This window comes from Ammodytes marinus (assembly GCF_949987685.1).
Source record: "Ammodytes marinus genome assembly, chromosome: 11".
In the NCBI taxonomy this organism is placed as follows: domain Eukaryota; kingdom Metazoa; phylum Chordata; class Actinopteri; order Uranoscopiformes; family Ammodytidae; genus Ammodytes; species Ammodytes marinus.
Genome location: NC_137215.1, coordinates 10,329,710 through 10,342,772, shown reverse-complemented (window position 1 = coordinate 10,342,772; position 13,063 = coordinate 10,329,710). Strand labels below are relative to the sequence as shown.

Below are 13,063 nucleotides of genomic sequence, written 5' to 3'. Positions count from 1 at the left end.
AAAACTTAAGTCTATGCAATGTTCCCAATGGATTTATCCTCTGTGAATGGACAATACACTCTTATTAGGTCAACTTCCTCTCTGCCCAACTTCCCTCTTTTCCTGTCCCTAATTCCTCTCCACATCGGGCTGTGTCTCTAAACGCTCCCCTCCAATCTCTACTATTTTGTTAGGCAGAACATTAGAAGAAGAACTCCCCATTTACTAGGGAGAACAAGGCCTCCTCACATCAAATAAGGCCACAGTTGGTGGTTAACATCTATCAAGTGCCATGCCTTTGTGTGCAATCTTTCACAGGGTTTGGAGCAATTCAGTCAACCGATGAAACTGCACGGGAACCTATTCAAACGAGTGTGTGACACAATAGAGCAACCTTTCTTTTCCCTTCAGGAGTCTTCTGGGATAAACTGACTTGACTTTTGGTTGAGGCTTGATATACACCTGCCGTGTAAATTCCCTTGAACTCAGAAAGATACCACAACACAATGAAGTGGTTAAGTCATTTCAGATAGTGGAGTTCAGCATGCAAACACAGAATTTGAATGTCAACGTCAAGTCTGTGCAGGTGAGCGCATGGACTGACATTTGGGACAGCATTTGTTTTTGCTTTTTGAACATTGGTAATGAGTTAAATGTCACTACGGTCTCACAACACCTCAGCCATCAGATCAAGAGCTTAAACTTCAAAGGTGTATGTCACAAGAAAAACTCTTGTGTTATCCTTGGCGCAAAGGAATTTTTACTGTGGTGATGATTGGCAGTATTGAGTGACTAAAAAAAGGCGAAATAAAAACTGGTACAATAGTACAATAACAAAGTCATTCACACAGTTCGTAGATGGTTTAGCATTAGCATGACTAAGCAGTGTTTGTGCAGATAAGTTAAAAGCTAAATTTCACCCTCAAAACAAAGCTTTCAGTCTCCAACATATTTAGCTGTTCAGATCCAAAGCACATACTATATAATATCACATGACTCAAAAGCCTGGAAAGATTAGTGCATTGGATGTAAAGATTTTAAGGCATGTGGCCCTGCAACCTGCTAAATCTATACTGAATATACTAAGCTTCTATACTCCTATTAAAGAAAAAGCATGCCTTGTAAAACATAATTTAGCATACTGTCAATAGAAAAATAATGACAGCAATGGCAAGAAATATGACTCATATGCAAATTATCTCACGTGTTCTAAAAAGTCAAAAGGCCAGCTGCCAAACAGGCCTATTCCATGTTGAGTCGAAGATTTCCGACAGTTCAGCAACAGCTCATTGTGTCTTCTTGACTATAAGTGCAATTGTCAGACCATTTATGACAAACATCTGCTGCTACCACCCTGCATTGTGTTCATTACGGCACCTGTGTAAACACATTATCTGGAGCATAAGAACAGGGATTATACACTGATAAGACCATATAATGGTATTGCTTTTATTAAAAGTACAAAAAAAGATACGCTATGTTCTATACGAACTACAAAAACGTAATTTTTTTTGTAATTGTATGTTAAAAAAATTAGGCTATTGAAAATAAATCACTATAGATAGAAATGATCAATAAAATGTGTAAAGCGTTCACACGAAAACACATGAAATTTGAAAATTTGACAGGTAACATGCAAGCACTCCTAAACAAAAAAAATTTGCTCACCATTTTTAAGTATTCCAAGGGCATTTTCTGATCTTTGATGGGCTATTTTGCCCCAAGCACATGTGAATTTCTGAGCCTGTCTTTGCAACGGAGGTCCTGTGTACACTCTGCTACAAATGGTGAGTTATTCCAAGCACTTAAACATCTGCGTTCTTCTTAATAAGAGGAATGACAGAACTGATAAGCATGGCTAAGTATAGCTATAATGATAGGCCCCATACAGTGAGGGTAGAGGGCAAGGAGGATCAGAGAAAAGTCAAAGTCAAACCTAGTCTCTATAAGCTCAGAGGAGAAAAACACAACACAAAACATGCCCAAGGCCATATTATCCACAATACATTATCCTGAATGAACTCATCGCTGGGCTTTTTAAATACTCAGCTATTAGGTCCATTATTGATTTTGAACTACAGTAGATTTAGTGGGGGGAGTGAGTCAGTGCAAACAAAGAAAAACCAGAGGAGAATTAAAGAGAAACGCCATGTTACAATAAATGAGATGAGATAAGGAATTGACAACAACCTACAGTAAAAACAAGGCCTACAAGTGAAAGGATGATTACAGAAAGCGCATGTAGACAATCTTAAAGTTGTTAAACTCTCACCTTGCACTACACAGACTCCTTCAGTCTGCAGTCTTTTGCACTGTCATAAAACGACTCAATACACTGTGCTGTAAGTAGTCACTTTTACCACCATGCATGCCCGTAACATCTTATCTCTATGCCTCAAGGTTAGGCATGACTATGTCTTGGAATGACAACTATGCACATGGTAATGTAATTTTACACATAGTTAGATAATAGATAACATACAACACTGACACTGGCAGTTAGGGAATAAATGAAGGCAGGTAGACAACGTTAACACAGTCTGGAAAACCCCTCACATATTGAACTGCAATTTGGGGGGTCTTCTGCAGGCAGACCACAGCGGATACATTCAGCTGTTGTTGGGGGGAATCAGATTGTAAACACACCCTCAGCCAAGGTGGCGCTCCACGACCTATTCTAACAGGTGCCAAGGAACACACACATGGATTTTGCATTTGTGTGTGTGTGTGTGTGTGTGTGTGTGTGTGTGTGTGTGTGTGTGTGTGTGTGTGTGTGTGTGTGTGTGTGTGTGTGTGTGTTCAAATGCAACCCCACCCAAACACTTGAAAACCACGAGGAGTGTCCATCTCACTTACACTATAAGGCCAATCAGTCATGCCTTATCCTATGTGCAGTGGCGTGTCGATGCCATGGTGCTTTGCACTGTCTGGGCTGTAATAGATCATCGCCTAAAATGGTGCGCGCACACATGCACACATGGTTATGAGACTTGACTGACAGCAACTTCAGTTGTGGTATAAAAATATGAATATGTAAGGCTGCACTGCATGGTATAAAAACCCTGGTTAAATTCAAACTCCTGTCTGAGGAGGGCTCCTGAGTCATCTTTAGCTACCCTTTAATCCTGACATGTGCATGAGGAACACACATTCAGCTGTGTATCTGAAAAAAGTTCACTTCATCATGTATTAACTAGCCATAAATGTGAGTCACCTGGCAAGCAGAACAACTCTGAGTTTTTATAAAAACGTAATAAGGCCTGTGCTGTGAGCACAATTTCTGTTAGTAATCATTGGTTATATAACAAGTTGGTTTTCATATGCTTATTACATAAAAGGCTATCCTAATTCATGGTACAGTGAATCCTTCCAGAGCGTGTAATGACCAGTGGGGGATGAGGTTGTGACGTTGAAAACATGGCCTCTTCTGACTCACATAAATGATAAAGAAATCTTATCCGGATAACTGATCAAAAGCTCTACAACAGTTTAGAACACTACCTATACGCTTTGGCTACTGTATGCTACCCACACAACCCACGCAGATAAATAAGGTAACCTAACTATGTAAAGGCATCAAAACATAGTAACTTTCAGTGTTAGGACTTGTATGAACTGATATGTAACATATAAGCACTTACCTGAATTATGACGTTAAAACCATGTAGGCTGCAGCTTCATCGAAGGGTCAGCAAACAGTCCTCTTGATCATTTTCTTGTTGCGGATAACAATATGTTGTAAAGTGAGCGGCCAAGTGGCCTAGAGGTAGTCTTTCCACAGCTAGCCCAATAGCCAGCAGTCATTAGGCTACACAAGTTCAATGAAAGGCTTTACGCTAATAATATAAATAATTTGTCAACTAAAATAAACTACACCGAGTCCTGTACGATGAGGATCTGCCTGTGAAGTAAGCACTCAAAATGTTGGGATTTTCTCCCATTTCCATGTAGGCTAGTAGGGTACTTCCACTTTAATGTTAAAGTAGCGTTCAGAGCCCGACGCTTTATCACTGAGCCGTTATTGGAACTGTCAACACCGACCAATTGATGAAGATAACCGAGAATTAGGCTACTCACTGAACAAGACTGTCCGTGAAGCGACGGGTGAACGTAAACAAAACCCGGCCATGTACGCGATGTGAAATCCTCATACAAATCCAGTCCCCAGCCTTGTAAACAAACTAACCACCACAAAAAGCGACCACACGGAACAGCCTGACTTTCCCAAAGCAGTTTATCATCCCGACATCGTCCTCGCGCTTCCAGCTGGGCGGAGCGTGTTGTGGTGGGAATGTCAACTGGGTCTCAAAGGGTGACAGCGCGTGCTTATCTCAAAATGCCACTTTTCCTACGTCTGTGTACAGTTTTCAAGTGTGTTTGTCAGCAGTTTGTTCGTTATTTTCTGAATGTAAAGTATTAATTTCGCACTTTTCAATAGCTCCGTTCACTGAAGAGAAACTAGCTTGATCCGTTGATGTGACGTCAGACTGTAATGAGCGTGCGTGCAGAGTTGTTGTAGCTCTATGCACGTGCGCGATAGGAACGTTATCCTCATCACACTTCACTCATAGGTCCTAAGTTATTATTACCTTGTGTTTAAAATTAGCAATTTGTAGAGCTAATAGAGTGTTAGTTTGGGTAACACCTTCCGTTTTTGTAGGCTATGTAATACCTATTTTTATTTTTCGTGGCATGAAAGCATGCTAAGTTGGCTAAATTCATCCTGCTATGGTTATTTAACCTGCCTACGATGATATGAGATATCTTCCCACAGAGGGCCTTAACTATTAGCTTACTATAATGTCAACAGTGAGTAAGGAACCTACAGAGGACAGGTAGTGAAGTCCGGTGAAAAAATAATAATACGCAGGACCTGCCTGAAGGCTGATATCATTCCGAGTTGGTGGGCTATGTCCCCAAACAAATTAGCAACACACATAGGCCTATCACACAGGGCCAGAGGGTCAGCACTCTGCTGAACTAAGAAACATGCTATTTTAGCTTACTAATAGTCTAAACTCATTTAAGGATAAGGATATATTTTCATTTAAGATTTTTTAATGTTTTACTTGTTCATGTTTTGTGTTGTGTTTTCTTCTCAATTTAATATGCAAAGCTTATTTCGTAGCCTAAGAAGAGCTTACTCTGAGAAAATGTTTATGGCGCGGTTTCATTACATATTTTAAGAAGAGACTGAGTCAAGAAGCAAACTGTAAAAACAATAACAGACTGACAGATAACTTGTTTAATTTAAAATGTTATCTGTAGGCTAGTTTTATCTATGAGCCCGGAAAAAAAACTGTGCCAGTCATATAGCCTAGTTAAACTGTTATTCACCACCACACCCACCAGAGAGCAGCCTTTTCCATATTATTTCCCTTGACAGATAATATTTTCAGAGGTGTCTTTGCCCGTCATAGACTTGTTTGCGTGTCCGTTTGCATATGTGTGTGTCTGAATTACAAAGGTAGTTTGAATGTGAGAAATTGAGAGAGATATCAGTGTGAACATATATTCTCTCCCACTCGTATACAGATCTCTTTAGTGGACCATGTGCAAACTTCATTGAAAACCACTCCAGATCCTTAAAAGACTCATCTCTCCTCTCTTTCTCTCCCACTTTTACTGTCACTATCAATTAGGCCTACATCTTTTGTGTACTTTTTATACCCATATTCCCTCTCAGCAACGTTGAACTGAGTTCAGATACCTGTGCACACAGCTGCAAATCAAGAAGGAGCCAATCTGAAGGGAAGAAAGTCAGGCAGACAGTGGGGAAAGCAGGGAGGAGGGGTTAGATGAGGCAAGAATGTAAAAAAAAATAGATGGATCAAATGAAAAAGAAAAAACTAAAGACTGCTGAAGAAAGCTGTAAAAAGAATACACCCCTCTCTCTGGCGCCGGTGGGACTGAGAGAAAAAGGTATCAAGCATCAAGGAATAGAAGGAGAACACTAACAAGGGAATAACAGGAGAGAGGAGTGACAGACAACCTGGTAAGACGTTTTTCCTTTCTTGTCCATGCAGCCAATGGGGTAGTAAATGACTTGTTAGACTATAATAACTTCCTCAAATGAAAGCCGAATGCCCTCTCAGTGTAATTCAACCCTCTGTTTCCTCTGTGATGGAGAATTATTGTTTTCATGGGACTCAATGAGCCGCATTGTTTCCTGCTACATTATCGGAAGGACTTCAAAAAGAGTAATTGACGGTAAAATAACACCAATGTGGATTTAAAAAAAGACATTTAACTCTAGCAAAGCATGATCTGGGTAAACTGATAGTCCCTCAGTGTTATTTAGGTTTTTTACCTCAGATGTAATTGATATGAAGAAATTGTAAAGGTAAAGGAACGATGCTGCTTGAAATAGACACGAATATGCATGCTTTTTTATTTTGACTCACGTTACAGAGAAAGCAGAAGGCATTAGTCCGGTATATTCCTCCTGCAGGAACATTTGAAAGATTTTGCCTCGTAGTCCACTGGAAGTTTCAACTATGAGCCTGAGCTTGACCTTTGCCTTCCTCCTGCTCCTGAGTCTTCACACTTGTACATCAATGGTGAGTCTAACTTCATATGTGGCTTCTGCCTCAAATTGATGATGGATGTGGGTATATGATAACAATAATGTTGAATTTGTACGGGAAACATAGCAGGGCACAAACGTTAAAAAGTAAAAAAAATATGATAATTTTATTGTTTTATGACCTGAGAATTTTTCATGAACAGGCTTGCAACCGTAAACAAATGTTTCGAAATGTTACGTAAGTTGCCTAGAGCACATAGTCTTCCCTCACTTGTTTAGCTGTTCCACACATCTGCATTGTTGTATAATAGGTGTACAGAATTTCCTGAGCTATGGAAGTGTGGCTTCGGTATTTTGGGTCAGATACACCTGTTTCCCATCTGATCACAGAAGACTTTTTGGGGCAGATGTGGACCTGGCTCAAACTACAAAGTGTCTGAAAATAAAAGTTTAGAATTTGGTCGTATGGATGTGATAAAAAGCGCATACCATGTTCATTGTGGTTTCATGCGATTCATTTCATTCTTTACAGTTCACTGACTTTCATCAAGTTGAGTTTTTTTTTATTATTTAGATTGAGGTTCATAATAAGCTTCTTCATCTGTGCTGCATTACACAGATGAAAACAATAATAACTGTCAGGTGGGCACACACCGTGATCCAACTTAAGACAATGTGTTTACAACGAGAGACAAGTTTGTACCTGAGTTAAGCGCATGCCTCTGGAATGACATAAAACAAGAGTGTATTTCATTTCTTCAGCTCTGCCTAAAACTGTGTGTGTGTGTGTGTGTGTGTGTGTGTGTGTGTGTGTGTGTGTGTGTGTGTGTGTGTGTGTGTGTGTGTGTGTGTGTGTGTGTGTGTGTGTGTGTGTGTATGTCAGGGAGGCAGAGCCCAGCGCAAACAGAGACAAGCTGAGGAGAGCCTGAGACCTTATATTGGGAGAGTAGAACCAGGTAAGAATTAATTTTTTTTCAGGTCAAAGAAGACTAATGACTATATTATTATATATAATTATATGACTATATTTCTTGTTGAGTAAACGCAATGTAAGTGAATTTGCTTCAAGGTGCAAAAAAACCCAACAATTGTTTCCCATGTCAAGTGATGTTGGATATGTGCACACCATGGCATTTTGGAGTGGACCACAAAATGCCATGGTGTGCACATATGTGAACCAAAATGGAAAGACAGAGGCTTATGTAAAGCTATGTTTCAAAATCAAATGGTTGTGACATCATTAATTTGCTTTAATTTTGCTACAGAAACAGAAAAATTATTGCAGTGACAAGGTTGTTCCTTGATGTTTCAGAGAAGCTTTGTGAGCTGCTGAAGTGCCACAGTCCTGTGGGATCTTGGTGTCAAGTCATTCTGGAAAATGGAGTCCACGTCCCCAAGTGTGTTTGTCCGCAGTCCTGTCCTCGGTAAACATCAGCAGTTTTGATCAGTTAATGTATTCAAATTTATATTTTATCTTTATGTAAATGTGATTCCTAATAGTTTTTTGGGGAAAAAATCGTAAAGTACAGCTGTTTTATTTATTCCAGCCTTGCATATTGTATGATCCATCCTCACATATAGTTTTGCGTATGGGCACTGGCTCATGCAATCAGGCAGAGGGCACCAGTGTGCAGTGTTCTGGGAAAAACCTATGGGAGTGAGTGCTTGCTGCATAAAGAAGCCTGCAGAAAGAGACGTCGCACCAGACTGGCCCACACAGGATCCTGTCTGGGTAAAAACTAAACACACAGTATTTCGGCTATTTCACACTATTTCCACTGTGGCCTGTCAAATTAGCTCTGTCATCCTCCTTGATCAGTACCCGAGGCTAAATGTACTGAGGAGGAGTTAAGCCAGTTTCCATATCGTCTTCTGGACTGGTTCCTGCTCCTGAGTCGTATGGGGGAGTCCTACGCACCTGCTGCCCCGCCACAGAACTGCCTCAGCCACACCCAGAGGACACAACTAGCCCAGGTAGCTCAACTTTATGCTTAAAGTGAGTCCGAGCAGCATACTGACAGACACTAACACTCTGCTAATCTCTCTAATCTAAGTAGAAGATGATTGTTGACGATAGTAAACATGATGTATGCTCTAAGATGACCTCAGCTAACGATGATGCAATTGGAATCAATATCCACAACAAAGTGTTTATTAGGCCTAATGCTAAAGAAACCATAGCCAGAAGAAAAACACACCAAGGGATCACTTTTACTCCCATCGCAACCCAACGCGAAACATAAAGTTGCATTTGACACCAGACACCATCTTTGTGCTATACAAACTGCTTTATGGATTGAGCGTGAAATCAATGATAACAACCTACTGTAAGTGGCAAGTTCTTCTGTTGCTTGTGGAGTGGTTGTCCACAGAATGAGATAGGCGCTCTCAAAAACATCATGTATAAATAGGACCTGGTCAATAATCGCTAAATTATTCAATAAGGTGGTGAATGAAGGGATAACTTAATCTTCTGACACCAACCACCTTGACCTCCTGGTCTCAAATGAAATGAAATAAAATCCATGCACTATTATGATTATATTAAAAAGTGGTTGAGTAAAAACTTTTAAAATAAAACAATTTTTTGTGATATACTTTCATACCTCTCCTTAACAATATGCCTTCTTTGTGGATTAAGGATTTAGTCAGCTTGTACAAAAATAGACTAGAACTTTTCGGTTGTAGGCTAGTTATCTTAGCATAGGCCTAGCCAATTGCTCAATAAGGCATGGCTATAGCAGGCTTTGAGCTACATGCTATGCTCAGCATGTTAAGATTGTCATGTGACATGTTGGCCTTTAGCAGGTATCATGCTTCTCCATTTTATTAGTAGGCTAACATTTGCTAACTAGCATTAAATACAGAGTAGGCCTACAGCGGAGGCAGATTGGAAGGTCATTAGTTTTTCAAGTATTTGGGCATAGACCAAAGTTTTGGACAGATGAAAGCTTGACAGCACTAGTTGGCGATGCATTTGCCTATATCCACAATTTATTTGGTCTCTCTCTCTCTCTCTCTCTGTGTCCGTCTCTCTAGCAAAGATTTAGCCTGCTTGACAAGAACAAAGATGGCAAGTTGAGCCGCAGGGACCTGATGAAGCTGCTTTACAAGAGGATGCCCCTGGAGCACTGTGCTACGACATTCTTTCAGTCAGTCCCACCTCTGGCTGCTAAGGCTACGAGGCTCCTTTAAAATATTATCTACATAACAATAGCAAATTATTTTATGATGAAGTAGACTGAAAAGTCTTAAGTAGGCTATACATTAACTAATGACTCATATTCTTAATATTTAAGATTATTAGCCTATTTGTTGAAAAATTTAACTTACCAGATTGTGACTTAGTGGTCAAGAAGGTAAAGACGGGTTTGCTTAGTATGTTCATGTCACCATCACCTCATCTCACACAAAGATTCATAATGTGAACCTTATGTCTCCTGCAAAATGTCATCTTTCATGTAATTACTGAAACACCAAGGGTTAAATATGTCACACCAGCCGCGATGCATTTCGCCCCCGCTCTGTGACCAAGCTGCACCTCCCACCATGCTGTTCTCTCTGCACGCTATCTATCCATTCATCCTCTGTGCCAATAGCCGCTTCCTGTGTCCTCCTCCCCTCCGATCTAATGACCACACCATCTCTCCATCATCTCACTCCTCCTCCACATTGAAGCGCTTCTCTTCTCCGCTTCCTACTTCCCTCTCATCTTTCCCACAAATAGACTTATCCTCAGCCTCTCGCACAATGTCAATCCGTACATAATTTTTTTCACTTTCACTCGATCCTCCATCTCTCACCCCTTTCGCTACCATCCACTCACATCCTCACCCAACCAACCCCATCTTTCTCCCTGCCAGTCTGCAGTCAGTGACAGGTTTTGTGGGAGTATGGGGCTGGCTGTGTCAATGTCAAGCCATTCCCAGCAATGATAATGTTTATTACCCACTGTGCCTCCCGCTGTCCATGGATTAACACAAATTGAAGGAGTACCCTTCAGAGATAACGCTGCATGCAGGGTGAACTGAAAGACAATTGCTGTTGAAGAGCCCCAATGCAGTTGTTTCCGTACCAATGAATATGTCTTCATATACCGTCTGTCTATAACTCTGTGGTTTTGTGCATCAAAGGTTTTATGCGCATGTAAAACGTGCATGGGTTCATTGATTATAGAGTAGCCCATGAGTGAATGCATGTGTTTCTGTAACTGCGCTCTTGGCTGTCGGTGCCGTGTTATGAGGTCACCATGTGCTACACTGTGCTGCGTTTGCAGGTCGTGTGACCGCAACAGGAACAGGAAGGTGACCCTGCGAGAGTGGACGGCCTGTCTGGTGGATCGCTCCGAGGCCTGGTTCTACCATTTCATGTGTTAGTCACAACTTTTGCCCAATGTTTCTCCACTTCCTCACAGATACAGTAGCCTAGATGTTTATGAAGGTTATAGATTACTTACAGCTCCTTTTACCTAACAGTTTTAAAATGTGTCAATTTGTAAGTGATTATGCAGTTGAAGAATATTCAAGATTGTTTTCATTTTCTTGAATAATCATTCCCCCTACAATTTGCAGTCCAAAATTAGGTCCAAAATATCAAACACCTAAAAATAATTTTCTGAATGATAACTAAACTCCTTAAAGGGGCCATTTGGTTTTACATGTCCATAACATTTTGGACTTACAATATGTGAGGCATATTAGAGGAAAATTAATTAAGTAAATTAAACGTGATAACATACAGACCTTACAAAGTACTCCCTGGACGACACTCAGCTGTCTCAGGATTTGTAGTTCTCTTCCTGTTGAGTACGATGATTCAGACTTGATTGGTTGTTCTTGGTAGGTTCAGATCAGACTATCTTATCTTGAATAGGTTTGGAATTTGTCTAATCAGACACGAAGATTTCAGATCAGGATATCCAGATCTGAACACACAAGCAACCAGACTTTTTGACATAACTTCAAGATTTTAAATCAAAATTTAGCTGGCGGAAATTGAACAATTTTAATATAAATGCATAACTGAATATTGACTGTATATTGACCACATACATTTAGATGGTGTAATGTGACAATGTAACAATTGCTACAAATTCAATTGTATTTAAATTCCAAAAAATATTTAAATCTTTATTTACATTTTTTGCTTTTAAAAAGAGTTCATATTTCATATTACTAAAATGAACTGCCAACTTAAGACAACAATTAACAATAATAGAAATGTAACAGTAAATGTGTTTTAATGAGTTGGCTAAAACATGTGTTTTCAAGGTCAAGTCACTTATATCATAGGCTATTCCAAACCAAAATAATTTGTCTTTTTTTTTTTGCAGCAATGAAAATGGGCTCCCGCCAGCTGTGTCCCACAATCAAAGAGAACTACCTTTGACATAAAATACAGCCATGAACCCCTACATGCCCCCTGTACTGTAAAGAACTTGCAGAAGACAATGTCATCAAAGTTATCTGATCTGGATAGCCTCCCCAGTCCACACACTGCTCACTCTTGCAGTCTGTTACACTTTATATTGCAGCTTGTTACATAGTGATTTATCGCGTCATCAAATCTTAAGTATCCGCCGGCCTGTCTGTCTGTGCATTCATGTGTGGGCTCAAATGGGACAAATAAAAGGTCTGGAAGGACCGACCGCCAGTGTTGTTTATTACATTCGCTGACATTTGTACATTGGGGTAATAAAAGAGCAAAGGCAATATTAACTACCAAATTGTATGGCATTGCTTTGAATAACCAAATTAAAGGGAGGATGACATGCACTGCAGACAGAGAGTGGGAAGTGCACAGAATGACAAACTATATGGGAAATAAAGACAAGGGGGGAGAATTGCTTAGCATGGGATGACGTGACCCGAGAGGAGACAAAGAGATTATGAAGGGGAAGAAGTGTCATAATGCAATGGAGGAGAGCAAAGGAGGGAAGCAAAGTGAGTGAACGAAGGAGAGAGAAGAACAAAGTGCGTTTGTGTAAGACGGGAGGAGGTAATGCACTGTAAATGGGACTTGAGAGTAATGGAGTAATGCATAAAAAATGGATCAGAAATGAGGGGGAAAGACTAAGAACAGAGAGTGAGAGGGGGAAGGGAGAAGGCTGAGGGAGAAGAGGAAATGCAAGGGTTTTGATGCTTCAAAATATTTCCCCTTTTGCAGCCGACTCTGTAAATAGCATATGTGAGCATGATGCAGAATATCTGATACACTTGACCTCCTTCAAGGTCAGACAGCTTACATGATGCCAGCTTGCTGACTTTTTGTCTTCAATAAAAAAATAAATCTTGTTGCATCTTGTTTTGTTTGACTTGTTCCGTGCGTGGTTTTGCTTTTGTTGGTTCCTCAAGATCAATAGGAGGATGTGTGTGTGGCCTAGGGAGGCTTCTTTGGTATATGACTGGTTTCTCTGGATTAATTAGCCTTCAAATATACCATGCCTTAAGGATGAAGGAACGGGGAGAGATTTCAATGCGAGATGCAGAGTCAGTGCAAAGGATCGAGAACGGCTTGCTCTACATGTCGCACAAAAAAAGAAAACGCATCAACATCAAT

The 13,063-nt window shown here is 40.3% G+C and overlaps 2 protein-coding genes across 4 annotated transcripts in view; one reads left to right on the top strand and one right to left on the bottom strand.

Annotated features, from left to right (window-relative positions):
- Window positions 1-4,161, bottom strand: part of ccser2a (coiled-coil serine-rich protein 2a) — a 48,589-nt gene extending 44,428 nt beyond the window's left edge. For both annotated transcript variants that reach the window (XM_080037226.1, XM_080037227.1), the window contains exon 1: window positions 3,621-4,161. The gene's annotated coding sequence lies outside the window, so the exon portion shown is untranslated. The remainder of the gene's footprint in view (window positions 1-3,620) is intronic.
- A 1,692-nt stretch (window positions 4,162-5,853) lies between these two features.
- On the top strand, window positions 5,854-12,722 carry sparcl2 (SPARC-like 2). 2 transcript variants are annotated; one of them, XM_080036336.1, is made up of 9 exons: window positions 5,854-5,974; window positions 6,431-6,539; window positions 7,389-7,461; window positions 7,818-7,929; window positions 8,119-8,237; window positions 8,325-8,479; window positions 9,545-9,657; window positions 10,782-10,876; window positions 11,838-12,722. In XM_080036336.1, exons 2-9 carry the CDS (start codon window positions 6,477-6,479, stop codon window positions 11,891-11,893), a joined length of 786 nt encoding a protein of 261 aa, XP_079892462.1. In that variant the 5' UTR covers window positions 5,854-5,974; window positions 6,431-6,476; the 3' UTR covers window positions 11,894-12,722. The 2 variants fall into 2 exon arrangements, with proteins under 2 accessions (XP_079892462.1, XP_079892463.1); XM_080036337.1 differs by having other exon boundaries at window positions 5,872-5,974; window positions 6,391-6,539.
- Window positions 12,723-13,063: the final 341 nt, after the last annotated feature.

Excerpts from the sequence above, each read along its gene's own strand:
- sparcl2 (XM_080036336.1), top strand. The coding sequence starts at position 6,477 with ATGAGCCTGAGCTTGACCTTTGCCTTCCTCCTGCTCCTGAGTCTTCAC. Across the intron at positions 7,930-8,118 it reads TGTCCGCAGTCCTGTCCTCG|GCAGAGGGCACCAGTGTGCA; the intron begins GTAAACATCAGC and ends TCATGCAATCAG. Across the intron at positions 10,877-11,837 it reads CTGGTTCTACCATTTCATGT|CAATGAAAATGGGCTCCCGC; the intron begins GTTAGTCACAAC and ends TTTTTTTTGCAG.